Below are 20,183 nucleotides of genomic sequence, written 5' to 3'. Positions count from 1 at the left end.
GGGTATTTGATACTGGTTATGTTGCTAATATTTGCAAATTGAAACAGGGACTACGGATTGAGCGAAGATTAGCTAAGGATGAGGTGATGATGCATGTGGGAAATGGTTCCAAAGTCGATGTGATCGCCGTCGACATGCTACCTCTACATCTACCTTCGGGATTAATTTTAGACCTGAATAATTGTTATTTGGTGCCAGCGTTAGGCATGAACATTATATCTGGATCTTGTTTGATACGAGACGGTTATTCATTTAAATCTGAGAATAATGGTTGTTCTATTTATATGAGTAATATCTTTTATGGTCATGCACCCTTGAAGAGTGGTCTATTTGTGTTGAATCTCGATAGTAGTGATACACATATTCATAATATTGAAGCCAAAAGATGCAGAGTTGATAATGACAGTGCAACTTATTTGTGGCACTGCCGTTTAGGTTATATTGGTGTAAAGCGCATGAAGAAACTCCATACTGATGGACTTTTGGAACCACTTGATTATGAATCACTTGGTACTTGCGAACCGTGCCTCATGGGCAAGATGACTAAAACGCCGTTCTCCGGTACTATGGAGAGAGCAACAGATTTGTTAAAAATCATACATACAGATGTATGTGGTCCAATGAATGTTGAAGCTCGTGGCGGATATCGTTATTTTCTCACCTTCATAGATGATTTAAGCAGATATGGGTATATCTACTTAATGAAACATAAGTCTGAAACATTTGAAAAGTTCAAAGAATTTCAGAGTGAAGCTGAAAATCATCGTAACAAGAAAATAAAGTTTCTACGATCTGATCGTGGAGGAGAATATTTGAGTTACGAGTTTGGTTTACATTTGAAACAATATAGAATAGTTTCGCAACTCACGCCACCCGGAACACCACAGCGTAATGGTGTGTCCGAACGTTGTAATCGTACTTTACTAGATATGGTGCGATCTATGATATCTCTTACTGATTTACCGCTATCGTTTTGGGGTTATGCTTTAGAGATGGCGACATTCACGTTAAATAGGGCACCATCGAAATCCGTTGAGATGACGCCTTATGAACTGTGGTTTGGCAAGAAACCAAAGTTGTCGCTTCTTAAAGTTTGGGGCTGCGATGCTTATGTGAAAAAGCTTCAACCTGATAAGCTCAAACCCAAATCGGAGAAATGTGTCTTCATAGGATACCCAAAGGAAACTATTGGGTACACCTTCTATCACAGATCTGAAGGCAAGACATTTGTTGCTAAGAATGGATCCTTTCTAGAGAAGGAGTTTCTCTCGAAAGAAGTGAGTGGGAGGAAAGTAGAACTGGATGAGGTAACTGTACCTGCTCCATTATTGGAAAGTAGTTCATCACAGAAACCGGTTCCTGTGACACCTACACCAATTAGTGAGGAAGCTAATGATGATGATCATGAAATTTCAGGTCAAGTTACTACCGAACCTCGTAGGTCAACCAGAGTAAGATCCGCACCAGAGTGGTACGGTAATCCTGTTCTGGAAAACATGTTACTTGACCATGGTGAACCTACGAACTATGAAGAAGCGATGGTGAGCCCAGATTCCGCAAAATGGCTTGAGGCCATGAAATGTGAGATGGGATCCATGTATGAGAACAAAGTGTGGACTTTGGTTGACATGCCCGATGATCAGCAAGCCATCAAGAATAAATGGATCTTCAAGAAGAAGATTGACGCTGACGGTAATGTTACTGTCTACAAAGCTTGACTTGTTGCGAAAGGTTTTCGACAAGTTTAAGGGGTTGACTATGATGAGACTTTGTCACCCGTAGCGATGCTTAAGTCTGTCCGAATCATGTTAGCAATTGCTACATTTTATGATTATGAAATTTGGCAAATGGATGTCAAAACTGCATTCCTGAATGGATTTCTGGAAGAAGAGTTGTATATGATGCAACAAGAAGGTTTTGTCGATCCAAAGGGTGCTAACAAAGTGTGCAAACTCTAGCGATCCATTTATGGACTGGTGCAAGCCTCTCGGAGTTGGAATAAACGTTTTGATAGTGTGATCAAAGCATATGGTTTTATACAGACTTTTGGAGAAGCCTGTATTTACAAGAAAGTGAGTGGGAGCTCTGTAGCATTTCTAATATTATATGTGGATGACATATTGTTAATTGGAAATGATATAGAATTTCTGGATAGCATAAAAGGATACTTGAATAAGAGTTTTTCAATGAAAGACCTCGGAGAAGCTGCTTATATATTGGGCATCAAGATCTATGGAGATAGATCAAGACGCTTAATTGGACTTTCACAAAGCACATACCTTGATAAAGTTTTTAAGAAGTTCAAAATGGATCAAGCAAAGAAAGGGTTCTTGCCTGTGTTACAAGGTGTGAAGTTGAGTAAGACTCAATGCCCGACCACTGCAGAAGATAGAGAGAAAATGAAAGATGTTCCCTATGTTTCAGCCATAGGCTCTATCATGTATGCAATGTTGTGTACCAGACCTGATGTGTGCCTTGCTATTAGTTTAGCAGGGAGGTACCAAAGTAATCCAGGAGTGGATCATTGGATAGCGGTCAAGAACATCCTGAAATACCTGAAAAGGACTAAGGATATGTTTCTCGTTTATGGAGGTGACAAAGAGCTCGTCGTAAATGGTTACGTTGATGCAAGCTTTGACATTGATCTGGACGATTCTAAATCGCAAACCGGTTACGTGTTTATATTGAACGGTGGAGCTGTTAGTTGGAGCAGTTCTAAACAAAGTGTCATGGCGGGATCTATGTGTGAAGCGGAATACATAGCTGCTTCGGAAGAAGCAAATGAAGGAGTCTGATGAAGGAGTTCATATCCGATCTAGGTGTCATACCTAGTGCATCGGGTCCAATGAAAATCTTTTGTGACAATACTGGTGCAATTGACTAGGCAAAGGAATCCAGATTTCACAAGAGAACCAAGCACATCAAGAGACGTTTCAATTCCATCCAGGATCTAGTCCAGGTGGCAGACATAGAGATTTGCAAGATACATACGGATCTGAATGTTGCAGACCCGTTGACTAAGCCTCTTCCACGAGCAAAACATGATCAGGACCAAGACTCCATGGGTGTTAGAATCATTACTGTGTAATCTAGATTATTGACTCTAGTGCAAGTGGGAGACTAAAGGAAATATTCCCTAGAGGCAATAATAAAGTTATTATTTATTTCCTCATATCATGATAAATGTTTATTATTCATGTAAGAATTGTATTAACCGGTAACATAATACATGTGTGAATACATAGACAAACATAGTGTCACTAGTATGCCTCTACTTGACTAGCTCGTTGATCAAAGATGGTTGAGTTTCCTAGCCATAGACATGAGTTGTCATTTGATTAATGGGATCACATCATTAGGAGAATGATGTGATTGAAATGACCCATTCCATTAGCTTAGCACTTGATCGTTTAGTTTACTGCTATTGCTTTCTTCATGACTTATACATGTTCCTATGACTATGAGATTATGCAACTCCCGATTACCGGAAGAACACTTTGTGTGCTACCAAACGTCACAACGTGACTGGGTGATTATAAAGGTGCTCTACAGGTGTCTCCGATGGTACTTGTTGAGTTGGCATAGATCGAGATTAGGATTTGTCACTCCGATTGTCGGAGAGGTATGTCTGGGCCCTCTCAGTAATGCACATCACTACAAGCCTTGCAAACAATGTGACAATGCAAACTAATGAGTTAGTTACGGGATGATGCATTGCGGAACGAGTAAAGATACTTGCCGGTAACGAGATTGAACTAGGTATTGAGATACCGACGATCGAATATTGGGCAAGTAACATACCGATGACAAAGGGAACAACGTATGTTGTTATGCGGTTTGACCGATAAAGATCTTCGTAGAATATGTAGGAACCAATATGAGCATCCAGGTTCCTCTATTGGTTATTGACCGGAGACGTGTCTCGGTCATGTCTACATAGTTCTCGAACCCGTAGGGTCCGCACGCTTAAAGTTCTATGACAATCGGTATTATGAGTTTTTGTGTTTTGATGCACCGAAGGTAGTTCGGAGTCCCGGATATGATCACGGACATGACGAGGAGTCTCGAAATGGTCGAGACGTAAAGATCGATATATTGGACGACTATGTTCGGACACCGGAAGTGTTTCGGGAGGTTTCAGACATATACCGGGGAGTATATTGGGCCTAATGGGCCTTAGTGGGAGAAGAGGAGGGGCGGCCAGGGCAGCCGCGCGCCCCCACCCCCCTCTAGTTTGAATTGGACAAGGAGGGGGGTGGCCCCCCTTTCCTTCTCTCCTTCTCTCCCTTCCTTCTCCTCTCCTACTCCTACTTGTAAGGGGGAGTCCTACTCCCACCGGGAGTAGGACTCCTCATGGGGCGCGTGATATGTCTCCAACGTATCTATAATTTTTGATTGCTCCATGCTATTATATTATCTATTTTGGATGTTAATGGGCTTATTTTTACACTTTTATATTATTTTTGGGACTAACCTATTAACCGGAGGCCCAGCCCAAATTGTTGTTTTTTGCCTACTTTAGAGTTTCGTCGCAAAGGAATATCAAACGGAGTCCAAACGGAATGAAACATTCGGGAGCGTTATTTTTGGAACAAACGTGATCCAGGAGACTTGGAGTGGACGTCAAGAATAAATCGAGGAGGCCACGAGGCAGGGGGCGCGCCCTCCACCCTCGTGGGCCCCTCGTTGCTTCACCGACCTACTTCTTAATCCTATATATATCCACGTACCCCGCAAACATCCAGGAGCACCATGAAAACCTAATTCCACCGCCGCAACCTTCTGTACCCAAGAGATCCCATCTTGGGGCCTTTTTTGGAGCTCCGCCGGAGGGGGCATTGATCACGGAGGGCCTCTACATTAACTCCATGGCCTCCCCGATGATGTGTGAGTAGTTTACTTCAGACCTTCGGGTCCATAGCTAGTAGCTAGATGGCTTCTTCTCTCTCTTTGGATCTCAATACAAAGTTCTCCTCAATTCTCTTGGAGATCTATTCGATGTAACCTTCTTTGCGGTGTGTTTGTCGAGATTCGATGAATTGTGAGTTTATGATCAAGTTTATCTATGAACAATATTTGAATCTTCTCTGAATTCTTTTATGTATGATTGGTTTATCTTTGCAAGTCTCTTCGAATTATCAATTTGGTTTGGACTACTAGATTGATCTTTCTTGCAATGGGAGAAGTGCTTAGCTTTGGGTTCAATCTTGCGGTGCTCGATCCCAGTGACAGAAAGGGCAACGACACGTATTGTATTGTTTCCATCGAGGATAAAAGGTTGGGGTTTATATCATATTGCACGAGTTTATCCCTCTACATCATGTCATCTTGCTTAAGGCGTTACTCTGTTCTTATGAACTCAATACTCTAGATGCATGATGGATAGCGGTCGATGTGTGGAGTAATAGTAGTAGATGCAGGCAGGAGTCGGTCTACTTGTCACGGATATGATGCCTATATACATGATCATGCCTAGATATTCTCATAATTATTCGCTTTTCTATCAATTGCTCGACAATAATTTGTTCACCCACCGTAATACTTATGCTATCTTGAGAGAAGCCACTAGTGAAACCTATGGCCCTGGGGTCTATTTTCCATCATACAAGTTTCCCATCTACCTTATTTTGCTATCTTTTACTTTCAATCTATATCATAAAACACCAAAAATATTTATCTTATTATTATCATCTCTATCAGATCTCACTCTTGCAAGTGGTCGTGAAGGGATTGACAACCCCTTTATCGCGTTGGTTGCGAGGTTCTTATTTGTTTGTGTAGGTACGAGGTGACTCACGCGTGGTCTCCTACTGGATTGATACCTTGGTTCTCAAAAACTGAGGGAAATACTTACGCTGCTTTACTGCATCACCCTTTCCTCTTCAAGGGAAAACCAACGCAGTGCTCAAGAGGTATCAAGAAGGATTTCTGGCGCCATTGCCGGGGAGATCTACGCCATGTCAAGACATACCAAGTACCCATCACAACTATTATCCTTCGCATTACATTATTTGCCATTTGCCTCTCGTTTTCCTCTCTCCCACTTCACCCTTGCCGTTTTATTCGCCCTCTTTTTCATTCGCCCTTTCTTTTGCTTGCTTTGTCGTTATGGCTAGTCCTTTATCTACTCCTTTATCTCCCGAGAATGAGGTCCTTAGTTTTAAACAAAGGGAGGGAGAAAATCTAAAAGATGCTTGGTTCAGAATTTGCAATGCACAAAATAGATCTATTAGGAAGCAATCTTCTTCCGTTCTTCTTTGCAATTTTTATGTAGGCATCAGTCCTTGGAATAGATATATTCTTGATACCATTACCGGAGGAAATTTCTTGGGTAGCCATACTTTTGATTCTTATAATGCTATGATAGATTTGTTTGGCCCACCACCTCTTTTGGTTAATGGAACTATTTTAACTTTGGAACACGTGATGCAACGGCTTGAAATTATTGAAAATAAAGTAGCGACCGTAGAGTTTATTGAAAATTTGGATATAAAGATCCATAACCAAATTACCCAATACGGATCTAAGATAGGAGTTGCTCTTAAATTTTTTAAAGAAAAGGAACCTATGGTTAATGAAAAGATAGATAAAGATTCCACTACAATTGATAAAATTGAGGATATTATTACCAACCTAGGGTCTGGCTTTTCTTCTGTGAAAAATACTCCTCCTAATTCTAAGATTGACAAATTGATGTATGTTCCTAAAAATAAGGGTGAAACCTCTAGTAAGGGAAGTGCGGATCTCAAATCCATAAGTGTTCACCCCAACATTCTCACTATCCTTAAGGAACCTTTTGCTACAAATGATTTTCTTGATTTCGTGCCTAGGAGTTTGATAATTAATAAAAAGAAAGAAAGTCGTAAGAGTTATAGGTGTCTTCTTGAAGAATTGTCTACCAAAGATGGCAATACCTAGATCTATCCTCGCTTTTATGCCTAGCTAGGGCCGTTAAACGATAGCGCTTGTTGGGAGGCAACCCAATTTTATTTTTATTCTTTGCTTTTTTCTCCTGTTTAGTAATTAATAATTTATCTAGCCTCTGTTTTGGTTGTGTTTTTTGTGCTTAATTAGTGTTTGTGCCAAGTAGAACCGTTGGGAAGACTTGTGGAAAGTCTTTTTGATCCTGCCGTAAAAAACAGAAACTTTAGCGCTCACGAGAATTTCTGCCATTTTTTATTGGAGAGTGATATTTAGTTAATTTGTTTTGCATATGATTAATAGATAAATTCCTCACGTCCATAAATTTGTTTTAGAATTTTTGGGGTTACAGAAGTTTGCGTTAGCTACAGATTACTACAGACTGTTCTGTTTTTGACAGATTCTATTTTTCGTGTGTTGTTTGCTTATTTTGATGAATCTATGGCTAGTAAAAGAGTTTATAAACCATAGAGTAGTTGGAATACAGTAGGTTTAACACCAATATAAATAAAGAATGAGTTCATTACAGTACCTTGAAGTGGTGTTTTGTTTTCTTTCGCTAACGGAGCTCACGAGATTCTCTTGTTAAGTTTTGTGTTGTCAAGTTTTCAAGTTTTGGGTAAAGATTCGATGGATTATGGAACAAGGAGTGGCAAGAGCCTAAGCTTGGGGATGTCCATGGCACCCCAAGGTAAAATACAAGGATACCAAAAAGCCTAAGCTTGGGGATGCCCCGGAAGGCATCCCCTCTTTTGTCTTCGTTCATCGGTAACTTTACTTGGAACTATATTTTTATTTGCCACATGATATGTGTTTTGCTTGGAGTGTCTTGTATGATTTGAGTCTTTGATTTTTAGTTTACCACAATAATCCTTGCTGTACACACCTTTTGAGAGAGACACACATGAATTGGAATTTATTAGAATACTTTATGTGCTTCACTTATATCTTTTGAGCTATATAGTTTTTGCTCTAGTGCTTCACTTATATCTTTTAGAGCACGGCGGTGTTTCTATTTTATAGAAATAATTGATCTCTCATGCTTCACTTATATTATTTTGAGAGTCCTTTAGAACAACATGGAAATTTGCTTTTAGGCATTATAAAAACTTTCATATAAGTGCATTGAATACTAAGAGAAGTTTGATACTTGATGATTGTTTTGAGATATGGAGATGGTGATATTAGAGTCATGCTAGTTGAGTAGTTGTGAATTTGAGAAATACTTGTGTTGAAGTTTGTGATTCCCGTAGCATGCACGTATGGTGAACCGTTATGTGATGAAGTCGGAGCATGATTTATTTATTGATTGCCTTCCTTATGAGTGGCGGTGGGGACGAGCGATGGTCTTTTCCTACCAATCTATCCCCTAGGAGCATGCGCGTAGTACTTTGTTTCGATAACTAATAGATTTTTGCAATAAGTATGTGAGTTCTTTATGACTAATGTTGAGTCCATGGATTATACGCACCCTCACCCTTCCATAATTGCTAGCCTCTCTAGTACCACATAACTTTCGCCGGTACCATAAACCCACCATATACCTTCTTGAAAACAGCCACCATACCTACCTATTATGTCATTTCCATAGCCATTCCGAGATATATTGCCATGAAACTTTCCACCGTTCCGTTTGCTATGACACGCTTCATCATTGCCATATTGCTTTGCATGATCATGTAGTTGACATCGTATTTGTGGCAAAGTCACCGTTCATTTCATACATGTCACTCTTGATTCATTGCATATCCCGGTACACCACATAGAGTCATATTTTGTTCTAAGTATTGAGTTGTAATTCTTGAGTTGAAGTAAAAAGAAGTGTGATGATCATCATTATTAGAGCATTGTCCCAGTGAGGAAAGGATGATGGAGACCATGATTCCCCCACAAGTCAGGATGAGACTCCGGACGAAAAATAAAAAAAAAGAAAAAAAGAGGCCAAAAAAGAAAAAGAAAAGAAAGAAGGCCCAAATAATAAAAAGGAAAAAAATGAAATGAGAGAAAAAGAGAGAAGGGACAATGTTACTATCCTTTTTCCACACTTGTGCTTCAGAGTAGCACCATGATCTTCATGATAGAGAGTCTCTTATGTTGTCACTTTCATAAACTAGTGGGAATTTTACATTATATAACTTGGCTTGTATATTCCAATGATGGGCTTCCTCAAATTGCCCTAGGTCTTCGTGAGCAAGCAAGTTGGATGCACACCCACTTAGTTTCTTTTGTTGAGCTTTCATACACTTATAGCTCTAGTGCAACCGTTGCATGGCAATCCCTACTCACTCACATTGATATCTATTAATGGGCCTCTTCATAGCCCGTTGATACGCCTAGTTGATGTGAGACTATCTTCTCCTTTTTTGTCTTCTCCACAACCACCATTCTATCCCACCATAGTGCTATATCCATGGATCACGCTCATATATTGCGTGAAGATTGAAAAAGTTTGAGAACATCAAAAGTATGAAACAATTGCTTGGCTTGTCATCGGGGTTGTGCATGATTTAATATTTTGTGTGATGAAATAGAGCATAGCCAGACTATATGATTTTGTAGGGATAACTTTCTTTGGCCATGTTATTTTGAGAAGACATGATTGCTTTGTTAGTATGCTTGAAGTATTATTATTTCTATGTAAATATTAAACTTTTATCTTGAATCTTTTGGATCTGAACATTCATGCCACATTAAAGAAAAATTACATTGAGAAATATGTTAGGAAGCATTCCACATCAAAAATTCTGTTTTTATCATTTACCTACTCGAGGACAAGCAAGAATTAAGCTTGGGGATGCTGATACGTCTCCAACGTATCTATAATTTTTTATTGCTCCATGCTATTATATTATCTATTTTGGATGTTAATGGGCTTATTTTTACACTTTTATATTATTTTTGGGACTAACCTATTAACCGGAGGCCCAACCCAAATTGTTGTTTTTTTGCCTATTTAAGAGTTTCGCCGAAAAGGAATATCAAACGGAGTCCAAACGGAATGAAACCTTCGGGAGCGTTATTTTTGGAACAAACGTGATCCAGGAGACTTGGAGTGGACGTCAAGAATCAATCGAGGAGGCCACGAGGCAGGGGGGCGCGCCCACCCCCTGGGCTCGCCCTCCACCCTCATGGGCCCCTCATTGCTCCACCGACCTACTTCTTCCTCCTATATATATCCACGTACCCCGCAAACATCCAGGAGCACCAGAAAACCTAATTCCACCGCCGCAACCTTCTGTACCAAAGAGATCCCATCTTGGGGCCTTTTCCGGAGCTCCGCTGGAGGGGGCATTGATCACGAAGGGCGTCTACATCAAATCTATGGCCTCCCCGATGATGTGTGAGTAGTTTACTTCAGACCTTTGGGTCCATAGCTAGTAGCTAGATGACTTCTTCTCTCTCTTCGGATCTCAAATACAAAGTTCTCCTCAATTTTCTTGGAGATCTATTCGATGTAATCTTCTTTTGCGGTGTGTTTGTCGAGATCCGAAGAATTGTGGGTTTATGATCAAGTTTATCTATGAATAATATTTGAATCTTCTCTGAATTATTTTATGTATGATTGGTTTATCTTTGCAAGTCTCTTCGAATTATCAGTTTGGTTTGGCCTACTAGATTGATCTTTCTTGCAATGGGAGAAGTTCTTAGCTTTGGGTTCAATCTTGAGGTGCTCGATCCCAGTGACAGAAAGGGAAACGACACGTATTGTATTGTTGTCATCGAGGATAAAAAGATGAGGTTTATAACATATTGCATGAGTTTATTCCTCTACATCATGTCATCTTGCTTAAGGCGTTACTCTGTTCTTATGAACTCAATACTCTAGATGCATGCTGGATAGCGGTCGATGTGTGGAGTAATAGTAGTAGATGCAGGCAGGAGTCGGTCTACTTGTCGCGGACGTGATGCCTATATACATGATCATGCCTAGATATTCTCATAATTATTCTCTTTTCTATCAATTGCTCGAAAGTAATTTGTTCATCCACCGTAATACTTATGCTATCTTGAGAGAAGCCACTAGTGAAACCTATGGCCCCCGGGTCTATTTTCCATCATACAAGTTTCCCATCTACCTTATTTTGCTATCTTTTACTTTCAATCTATATCATAAAAATACCAAAAATATTTATCTTATTATTATCATCTCTATCAGATCTCACTCTTGCAAGCGGTCGTGAAGGGATTGACAACCCCTTGATCGCGTTGGTTGCGAGGTTCTTATTTGTTTGTGTAGGTACGAGGTGACTCGCGCGTGGTCTCCTACTGAATTGATACCTTGGTTCTCAAAAATTGAGGGAAATACTTACGCTGCTTTACTACATCACCCTTTCCTCTTCAAGGGAAAACCAACACAGTGCTCAAGAGGTAGCAGCGCGCCATAGGAGGCTGGCCCCCTCCCCCTCCTCCACTCCTTTATATATGGGGAGGGGGGCACCCCTTGGAGACACAACAATTGATCATTGATCTCTTAGCCGTGTGTGGTGCCCCCCTCCACCATAATCCACCTCTGTCATATCGTAGCAGTTCTTAGGCAAAGCTCTGCGTCGGTAGCTTCATCAACACCGTCACCACGCCGTCGTGCTGACGAAACTCTTCCCGGAAGCTCTACTGGATCATGAGTTCGCGGGACGTCGCCGAGCTGAATGTGTGCTGAACGCGGAGGTGCCGTATGTTCGGTACTGAGGATCGGTCGATCATGAAGACGTACGACTACATCAACCGCGTTGTCATAACGCTTCCACTTACGGTCTATGAGGGTACGTAGATGACACTCTCCCCTCTCGTTGCTATGCATCACCATGATCTTGCGTGTGCGTAAGATTTTTTTTTTTGAAATTACTACGTTCCCCAACATGGTTGGGGGTGATTTCAACATTATTAGAAGGCAAGAGGAAAAGAACAATGATAATTTCGAAGGGAGGTGGTCGTTCATGTTTAATACCATTATTGAAAGCTTGGATCTGAGAGAGATATAGCTTTCGGGTAGAAATTTCACCTGGGCCAACGCGTTGCCAAATCCGACGTTTGAAAAGCTGGATCGAGTCCTAGCGAGCATCGAATGGGAATAGAAGTTTCCCTTTGTAACGGTCCGGGCACTTTTGCATGGTATTTCGGACCACGCACCTTTATTTGTGGACTCTGGTGAGGCAACCAACATGGGGAACAAAAACTCTTTTTCGTTCGAACTAGCTTGGTTTGAATGAGAAGGCTTCTTGGATCTCGTAGCCAGGGAATGGGCTAAGGATGCAGGAGGCAGAACTGCGGTTGAGCGATGGCAGAATAAGATAAGGCACTTGAGAAGTTTCTTGCGTGGGTAGGCTAAGCATCTTAGTGGGATTTATAAGGTCGAAAAGGAAATGCTTCTTACACTTATTCAGTCCCTAGATTTAAAAGCCGAATCCACAATTCTGCCAGCCTCGGAGCTTCATGCTAAGCTTGAGGCGGAGATGAGATTGAAAGAGCTTCTCCGTGAAGAGGAATTAAAGTGGGCGCTGCGGGCTAAGGTTCGCAAAGTTGTCCAGGGGGACGCGAACACTCGATTCTTTCACATGATCGCCAATGGCAAGCACAGAAAGAAGAGGATCTTTCAGCTTGAACAAGATGAAGGAACGATTTTAGGAAAGGAAAACCTAAAATTATACATAACCAAATACTACAAGAAGTTGTTCGGGCCTCCAGAGGATAATTGTGTATCTCTGGATGAGTTTAGGATTCAGGATATTCCTCAACTTGCTGCTGATGAGAATGATATTTTGATTGCCCCTTTTTCCGAGAAAGAGGTGTTTGAGGCCATTTCACAGATGAAAAACAATAAGGCTCCAGGACCGGATGGATTTCCGGTGGAGTTCTATAAAAAATGCTAGCATATTATTAAGGGGGACTTGTTACCGATGTTCCATGATTTATTCTCGGGACAGCTTCAGTTATTTCACCTGAACTTTGGAACGATAACCCTGCTTCCTAAGAAAACAGAGGTTGTGAGAATTGAGCAGTTCAGGCCCATATGTCTTCTTAATGTTAGTTTCAAAAAATTACCAAGGTTGGGACCAATAGGCTCACGCAGATTGCGCATTCTGTGGTGCAGCATTCCCAAACTACTTTCACGCCGGACAGAAACATCCTAGAAGGGGTTGTGGTCCTTCATGAAACGCTCCACGAGATTCACACGAAAAAACTAGATGGAGTGGTTTTCAAGGTGGATTTCGAAAAAGTGTACGATAAAGTCAAATGGCCTTTCCTTCAACAGGCCTTACGGATGAAAGGTTTTGATGAATCCTGGCGACGCCAGGTAGAATCTTTCACGCAAAAAGGGAGTGTTGAAATTAGAGTGAATGACGACATATGTCATTACTTCCAGACACATAAGGGCCTGAGACAAGGTGATCCGATGTCTCCTATTTTGTTTAACATTGTGGTTGATATGTTGGCAATTCTAATAGGAAGGGCTAAGGAGGCTGGTCAGGTGGGTGGCTTGGTGCCTCATCTAGTTGATGGAGGTGTGTCTATCCTACAGTACGCTGATGATACGATCATCTTTATGGAGCACGACTTGACAAAAGCGAGAAATATGAAGTTGGTGTTATGCTTATTTGAACAATTGACCTGATTAAAGATTAACTTTCATAAAAGCGAATTATTCTGTTTTGGTAGAGCCAATGAGGAACAAGAGGCTTATAGGAAATTGTTCGGGTGCGAATTGGGAATTTTACCTTTTGCTTACTTAGGTATACCCATTCACCATCGTAAGTTGACAAACCGAGAATGGAAGTGTATCGAGGATCGCTTTGAGAAGAAACTGAGTTGCTGGGAGGGCAAGCTCATGTCATACGGAGGCTGATTAATTCTTATTAATTCGGTGCTCACGAGTATGCCTATGTTTCTCTTGTCTTTCTTCAAAGTCCCAGTTGGAGTTAGGAAAAGGCTGGACTTCTATCGATCCCGATTCTTCTGGCAGAGTGATGAACTAAAAAAAATATAGACTCACCAAATGGGATATTATTTGTCGACCAAAAGACCAAGGGACTCTTGGCATTGAAAATCTTGAAGCAAGAACAGATGTCTTCTCAGCAAGTGGCTGTTTAAGTTATCTGTTGAGACTGAGGCCACATGGGCGCAGATTCTCCGTAGTAAGTATCTGCAGTCCAAAACTTTGTCCCAGGTGACAGTGAGACCGACGGACTTGCCTTTTTGAAAGGGGCTCATGAGAGTCAAATCATCCTATTTCAATAGGACAAAGTTTATAATTGGTAATGGCACTACCACTCATTTCTGGGAGGATACTTGGCTAGGAGAGACGCCACTCGCACTTCAGTACCCGTCCCTTTATAGTATTGTTCAACGACGTGAGGCTTATGTTGCAACGACACTTCAGTCCATCCCTGTTAATATTCATTTTAGGAGGACGCTTGCCGGCAATCATTGGGAAGCGTGGCTTCATTTAGTGAGTAGAATGATGGAGGTTCAGCTATCTCAACAGCCCGATCAGTTGCGCTGGAAGCTCACTAGGTCTGAAGAATTCATAGTTAAATCGATGTATCTCGATGTTATCAACTCTAGCGCCATTCCTACTTCCAAATATGTTGGGAAAGTCAAAGTTCCTTTGAAAATTAAAGTGTTTATGTGGTTTGTACATAAACAAGTCATATTAACTAAGGATAACTTGGCAAAGTGCAACTGGACAGGATCTACTAGGTGTAGTTTTTGTGATCGGGATGAAACTATCAAACACCTTTTTCTTGAGTGCCCGTTGGCCAAGGTTTTGTGGCGGACGATGCACGTAGCCTTTAACATTACTCCTCCAAATTCTGTCAGCACGTTATTTGGAACGTGGCTTAATGGGATAGAGTCTGAAACAGCTAGAAACATTCGCGTAGGAGTATGTGCTTTATTATGGGCAATTTGGAACTGCAGAAATGATTTGGTTTTTAACAGAACAACGAATATTCATTTTTTGCAGGTTATCTTCCGCGCCACTGCGCTAATCCGTATGTGGTCGCTACTCACTCCGACGGAGGCCAGTGAGCGTTTGGTTACTGTGTCTATCCGGTGAGAGATGATAGCACGAGATATCTTCAATCGGATTGGATGGCGGTCATGTAATAGGATAGGCAATTAGTTTTCATATCTTTCTTATGCCAGCCGGTTGTGGCCTTTTGGCTTTTCTGTTTTTGGCCCTTTGGCTCTTTGTGAGCTTGCCCCTACTTTTGTTTCAGACTTTAAGACCTTGTTGAACCTATTTGCTTATTTATAAAGTTGGATGTATGTATCGTTCTGATGCACAGACCGGAGAGTCCTCCATTTTCAAAAAAAAAAAAGGATTGTACTCTAGGGAATGATCGTTTGGAGAGTTGTAAAATTGCAAGTTGGATATGGATGGGCTTATTGGGTGGCCTGTTCCGTCCACGGGCCTTGTGGCTTATTAAATCTGAACTTCATGGTTGCGATGACTCTATTTCAATTCTGGATTCTTGTTTGTAATTCAGACTTTAGAAACCATACTGTTGTTATCTTTTTTGTGAAGAGAAACATTTTCCCCATAACTAGTGGTATGAAGAACTATGAAGGATATATAAAAAATTACGAAAAAAATAGCTAGCTTGGGGTTACAAAATTTGCAATGCTTTCGGAAATTGTAGCCTTGTGCGGAAATACTTTAGGCCAAACTTCAGGATTAAACTTCGTATTGGCTTCATATATGAACACTGCCTAGCTCGGGAGTGACTACTATATATGTACTATGTCAAAATATCATGACTAGCGAGTACCGACTACAGACACAAGAAATTTGAATACATGCACTGGTCTCGAAATAATAGTTTTGTATGCATTAAACCCAGGGCCGGCCCTGGGGCATGGGCAGAGGGGCGGCGGCCCAGGGCCCAGGCCGAAGGGGGGCCCATGATGTGTATACATATAGAGTATAAGCAAAAAAATAGATAAGGAAAAAATTGTGTGGAAAAATAAATGAGATGTGCTTGGCCCGTCAGGTAGCTAGGTAGAAAGTTAAAAAAAAGGTAGTTAGGTAGAGATTAGCGAAGCATCAGCCATGACGGCCGCACAGCGCACGCGTATAAATGTGAAGCAAATCAATCGGAAGATCTGGCTTGTGCCTTCAATCGTCGGTTCATCTTTCGTCGTATCGTCGGCCCGTCGCTCCGCCGCTAAGCACCTTGGCCGCTCGTTGTCGCTGCTGCGCGCGGCAATCCGGCAGACTGTTGTTGCGCTGTGCGGCCGTGCCGGCAACCCGGCCATCCGGCAATAGGTTAATACGTTATACGTATGTGAGCGTCAGGACTCAGGACAGTACGTATCCACGACTCTTGATCCATTCATCGATCCCTCAATTTGAGTAGTTTCTTTACTAGGTATTCAACTATCCATCTAAAGTTTCAAAAATTTTATGTATACTCTTCTACATAGTATACATTCAAACATCCTAATCTTTAGTCATTCTATGTCCATATCTAGGGTTTCGATCATCCGATCTATAAATTTCTAATTCTTTATATACTCTTTACTTTTATATAATTTTAGGACACAGCATGCTACGTTGCCTAAGAAGCTTTTTCGGATGATAACTCATCTGATGTTGATCTTGATGGTGCTCTTAATGACTTTGCATCAAGAAACGCCCGAAGAAACCTTTTTTGAAGCAATGGAGTATTATTGTTGTCAATGGAGTGAGTCGAATTTGTTTCTTTTTTGAGGTAATCATGTCATTTTAGTTTTGTTTTGCTATCTTTTGAGTATTTCTGTCGTAATATGGCATTGTCCAATACTTATAATAGTCAAATTTCAAACTAAAGATGTGTGATTAAAAGATTACTCTTATATATATGTTTAAGTATCACACGCACACATACATATATATATGATCTTACGACATAGGGGCCCATGTCATCGAGTTCGCCCAGGGCCTCCCAAAACACAGGGCCTGCCCTGATTAAACCCCGGCCCCCGGATTTGAAAAGAAAATCTGTATACCCTCTATGGAATTAACCTCATAATACCCTGGTTTGTGGACATAAGCAATTTAAAATGTAAACAGCTGAACCCTTTTACTTTTGGATGTACTCTTGTTTTATCAACTTTATGAGATTGGGGACTATATGATCCTTAATTCAAAAACAAAGAACTTCAGACATAAGACAGAACAAAACAACTTCTAGTTACAAATCTGCAACAACAACAATATATGATATCATAACCTTGCAATAAAATTCTTAAGACCAAACTTCAAAACTTCAAACTGCAGCCATAGAAAAAGTTGAAAACCGGACAAGGCCAATGCCTTTTCAATTGATCACAACCCAGCATTTAAACAAGGCATTGTCTATCTGAAGCTGGTAAATAAATAAGCAGTGTCCTGTACTGAACAAGGGATGGATGAACTCAGAAAGCAGCGCAATGCTAGTAGCGATTGTGGCACAATGTGAAGCTCAACTATTTGAAATGCTTACAAGTTCTGAACTAACAGTTCACTAATTAGCACATACAGTTCTTGCTTAGCACATAGCTAGTCGAACCATTAATATTTCTCTGAAGGATACAATGACCAAACAAAAAGGAACTTTCTGGACGGATGATTGCAAATCACATGCAGGACTTGTAATTAACCTCATGTTCATGCCTTTGATTTTCTTTTCCCAAGTAAACTAGGAGCAACGTGGGACATTAGAAGATCCTTAATAACACCAGGGCAGCTCTTGGTTAAAAACTGGAAACCTTCAGACTCCATGGCCCCATCCAGATTCACTGGCGAGCTGAGGAACACCAAGCATGCCGCCTTAAGCTCGTGGCAGTGGTGCTGCTCCGCCAAGGCCAAGATAGTCGCCACGGAGCTCGTATCGATATGATTGCACAACTTATCTTCACAAATCAGCTTCAGCCTCTCGAGATCATACCTATCTGTTGCAACCAGCAAATGCTGAGCCATGGCAGATTCCTCCTGTTGATCCATATCAGGCAATGCATCTGTGTACATGAAAGCAAGCAGAGCCTTGAACACCTCTGCCTCAATGGCATCTATACATATGGGCTCAGTGGTGGTGCTCTCCTTCATGTTCCCAAAGAACTCTGCTCTGAAGACCGGAGACCGTGCCGCGAGCACCAAACGGTGTGCCGAGAATGTCTTCCCGCCGACCCGGAATTCGACATCGACGCCCGCCTTGCTCGACAGGAGATCCCCGAGGTGCCGGTGTATGTCGGACGGTGGCACCACGATGGTTGGTGTCTTCCGTGCGTGGAACTCGCTCATGACAGTGACATCGACCTTGACAGCGAAGGAATCGTCCTTGAGAAGCTCTGATTTCTCCAACTCATCCCTTTTGATGTACTGTTTGAATCCCCAAGTTTTTTCCACGGAGTAGTTTCTGGTGCCGGTTCCCCAGCTATAGGTCGGCGCCGGATTCCCATCTTGGTCGAGCAAGCTGAACTTGGCTTGTGCCTTCACGGCCTCGGCCTCGGCGACGGTACCATCGAATTCGAGAAAGACGGATATGTAATCGATATCTTCGTTCTTGTTCCCGTTGGGATAGTAGCGAACATGCCACGTGCGGCCTCCCACCTGGAACGGGCAAGAGTCGATCCACTCGCCATTGGGGAGCTCCTTGGTGCGCGAGTAGCCGACGATCTTCAGCAAGTGGTAGCCGCTCACGGCGCCGGCGATGATGGAGGAAGCGGAGCCGGGAACGGAGGGGAGACCATTGCCGCTGGCATGCCAGGAGGTCGACATGGTGTATGGCTTGCTCAGTTTGGCTGATCGCGGTGAGACGGTGTCACGGCGAGGGTCTGTCTTATTTTATAACGGGACGGCGAGGGTTGTGGGTGCTGTCTCGAGGGCTACACGGAAAAGGCAACTGCAGTCCGTTCCGGACACAGGCCGCGTACGTACGTACGATGCAGATCCGACGGTGCCATCTTCTTCTTTTGAGATGAGATAGCTAACGTGCCATCTCGAACAAGTAAACACGTGCTATACTGCACAGTTTATATTTTGTAGAGTAGCCAAAGGCCCTCTTTTTTATTGGCAATTTAGAGTAGCCAAAGACCAAGGTATTTCCCTAATGCAAGAGCATATGATCGTGGGAAATTTCTTCTTCTTGTATTTACAGTTCTTGTTCATCATCCCCGGTTACATACTAACCGGCGCAGTTTCACTAGAGGACTGCCTCCATGGACGCATGTCCGTTCTGCACCCTTTCTAGAACTTCTGAGCATCTTCACCATCCGTCAATTTTTAGTTTTGGCTGCAGGTCCGACATGCTCTTCACTCAAATGTGACCACTTGCAGCATGGTTTAAGATCTTTGGGACGGCCTCCCTTTTTGTATAGTGGGCTCTATAGTTCTTAGAGCATCTTCAGCCTTTGGCCCTCAGGAGGCGCTAAAAATCGCCGCCTGAAGGCGTACCGGCGCTAACCGGGCGCTCGAAGCGTGATGCTCCCCAGTCGCCGCGTCCATGTTTTTTTTTGAAAAACAAAATCCGGCACAAACAAGACACAAATTCAACCAAATTTCAGCGGGTTCATAATATATTTAAAATATTTTACAAAAGAAGAAAAAAACACTACTAGACCCGCCTTGCCTTCGCCGTTCCTCGCCGCCCGCGCCCGCAAAGCTCTAAATGCCGAGGAGCCTGTAGAACTTCGTGTAGTCGCCGCCGTCGTTGTCGTCATCGTCGCCTCCTCCGCGGCCGCCGTCCCTGCTGCTTCCCTGCCTAGGGTCTCCGACGCGCGGCGGGTTGGACGGTCCGGGGGCGTCCTCGTCCTCGTCGCTGACGAGGATCACGACGCCGTTCTCGTCCTCGCGCCCACGCTGGCGGGCAGCTATCTTCTCCAGGGCTCGGCGCTGTCGGACCATCTCGTCGCGGAGGTAGTCATCCCGCGCCCACTTTAGGGCCTCCTCGTTGGAGAAGCCGCGCCAGACTATGGCCATGTACTCCGTGGGGAGCCCGGGCTCCACCTTCGGCCTGACGAGCCGGGCAGAGGTGGGGGAGGACTCGGCGATGCGAACGCCGGAGCTGCGGGTGCGCTGGCTGGCCGACGCGTCCTGGGGCTCTGGCTTGTTGGGGAGGAGGGAGGGAGAGACAAACGACGAGGAGGACGCCGGGTCCATGCGTCTCCGGGTCCACGAGCTCCCCGCCGGCGGGAGAAGGAGGGAGGAGTGGGGTAATCCAGCCTGGGCATGTTGCCGCCCTCGATGTACTCGAGGACGACCTCCAGCGTGCGGCCGGGTACGCCCCACCATCGACGGCGGCCGT

General features: G+C 42.9%; 1 protein-coding gene across 1 annotated transcript; it reads right to left on the bottom strand.

The window, feature by feature from the left end:
* Window positions 1-17,548: 17,548 nt before the first annotated feature.
* LOC125507354 (BTB/POZ and MATH domain-containing protein 2-like) lies at window positions 17,549-19,051 on the bottom strand. Its single transcript, XM_048671957.1, has 2 exons — window positions 19,036-19,051; window positions 17,549-18,681 (listed from the first exon to the last, which is right to left on the bottom strand). The coding sequence occupies exons 1-2, from the start codon at window positions 19,049-19,051 to the stop codon at window positions 17,549-17,551; spliced, it is 1,149 nt and encodes a 382-aa protein (XP_048527914.1).
* Window positions 19,052-20,183: the final 1,132 nt, after the last annotated feature.

This window comes from Triticum urartu, chromosome 5, assembly GCF_003073215.2.
Source record: "Triticum urartu cultivar G1812 chromosome 5, Tu2.1, whole genome shotgun sequence".
Classification (NCBI taxonomy): Eukaryota; Viridiplantae; Streptophyta; class Magnoliopsida; order Poales; family Poaceae; genus Triticum; species Triticum urartu.
This window is presented reverse-complemented; position numbering and strand designations above follow the sequence as displayed.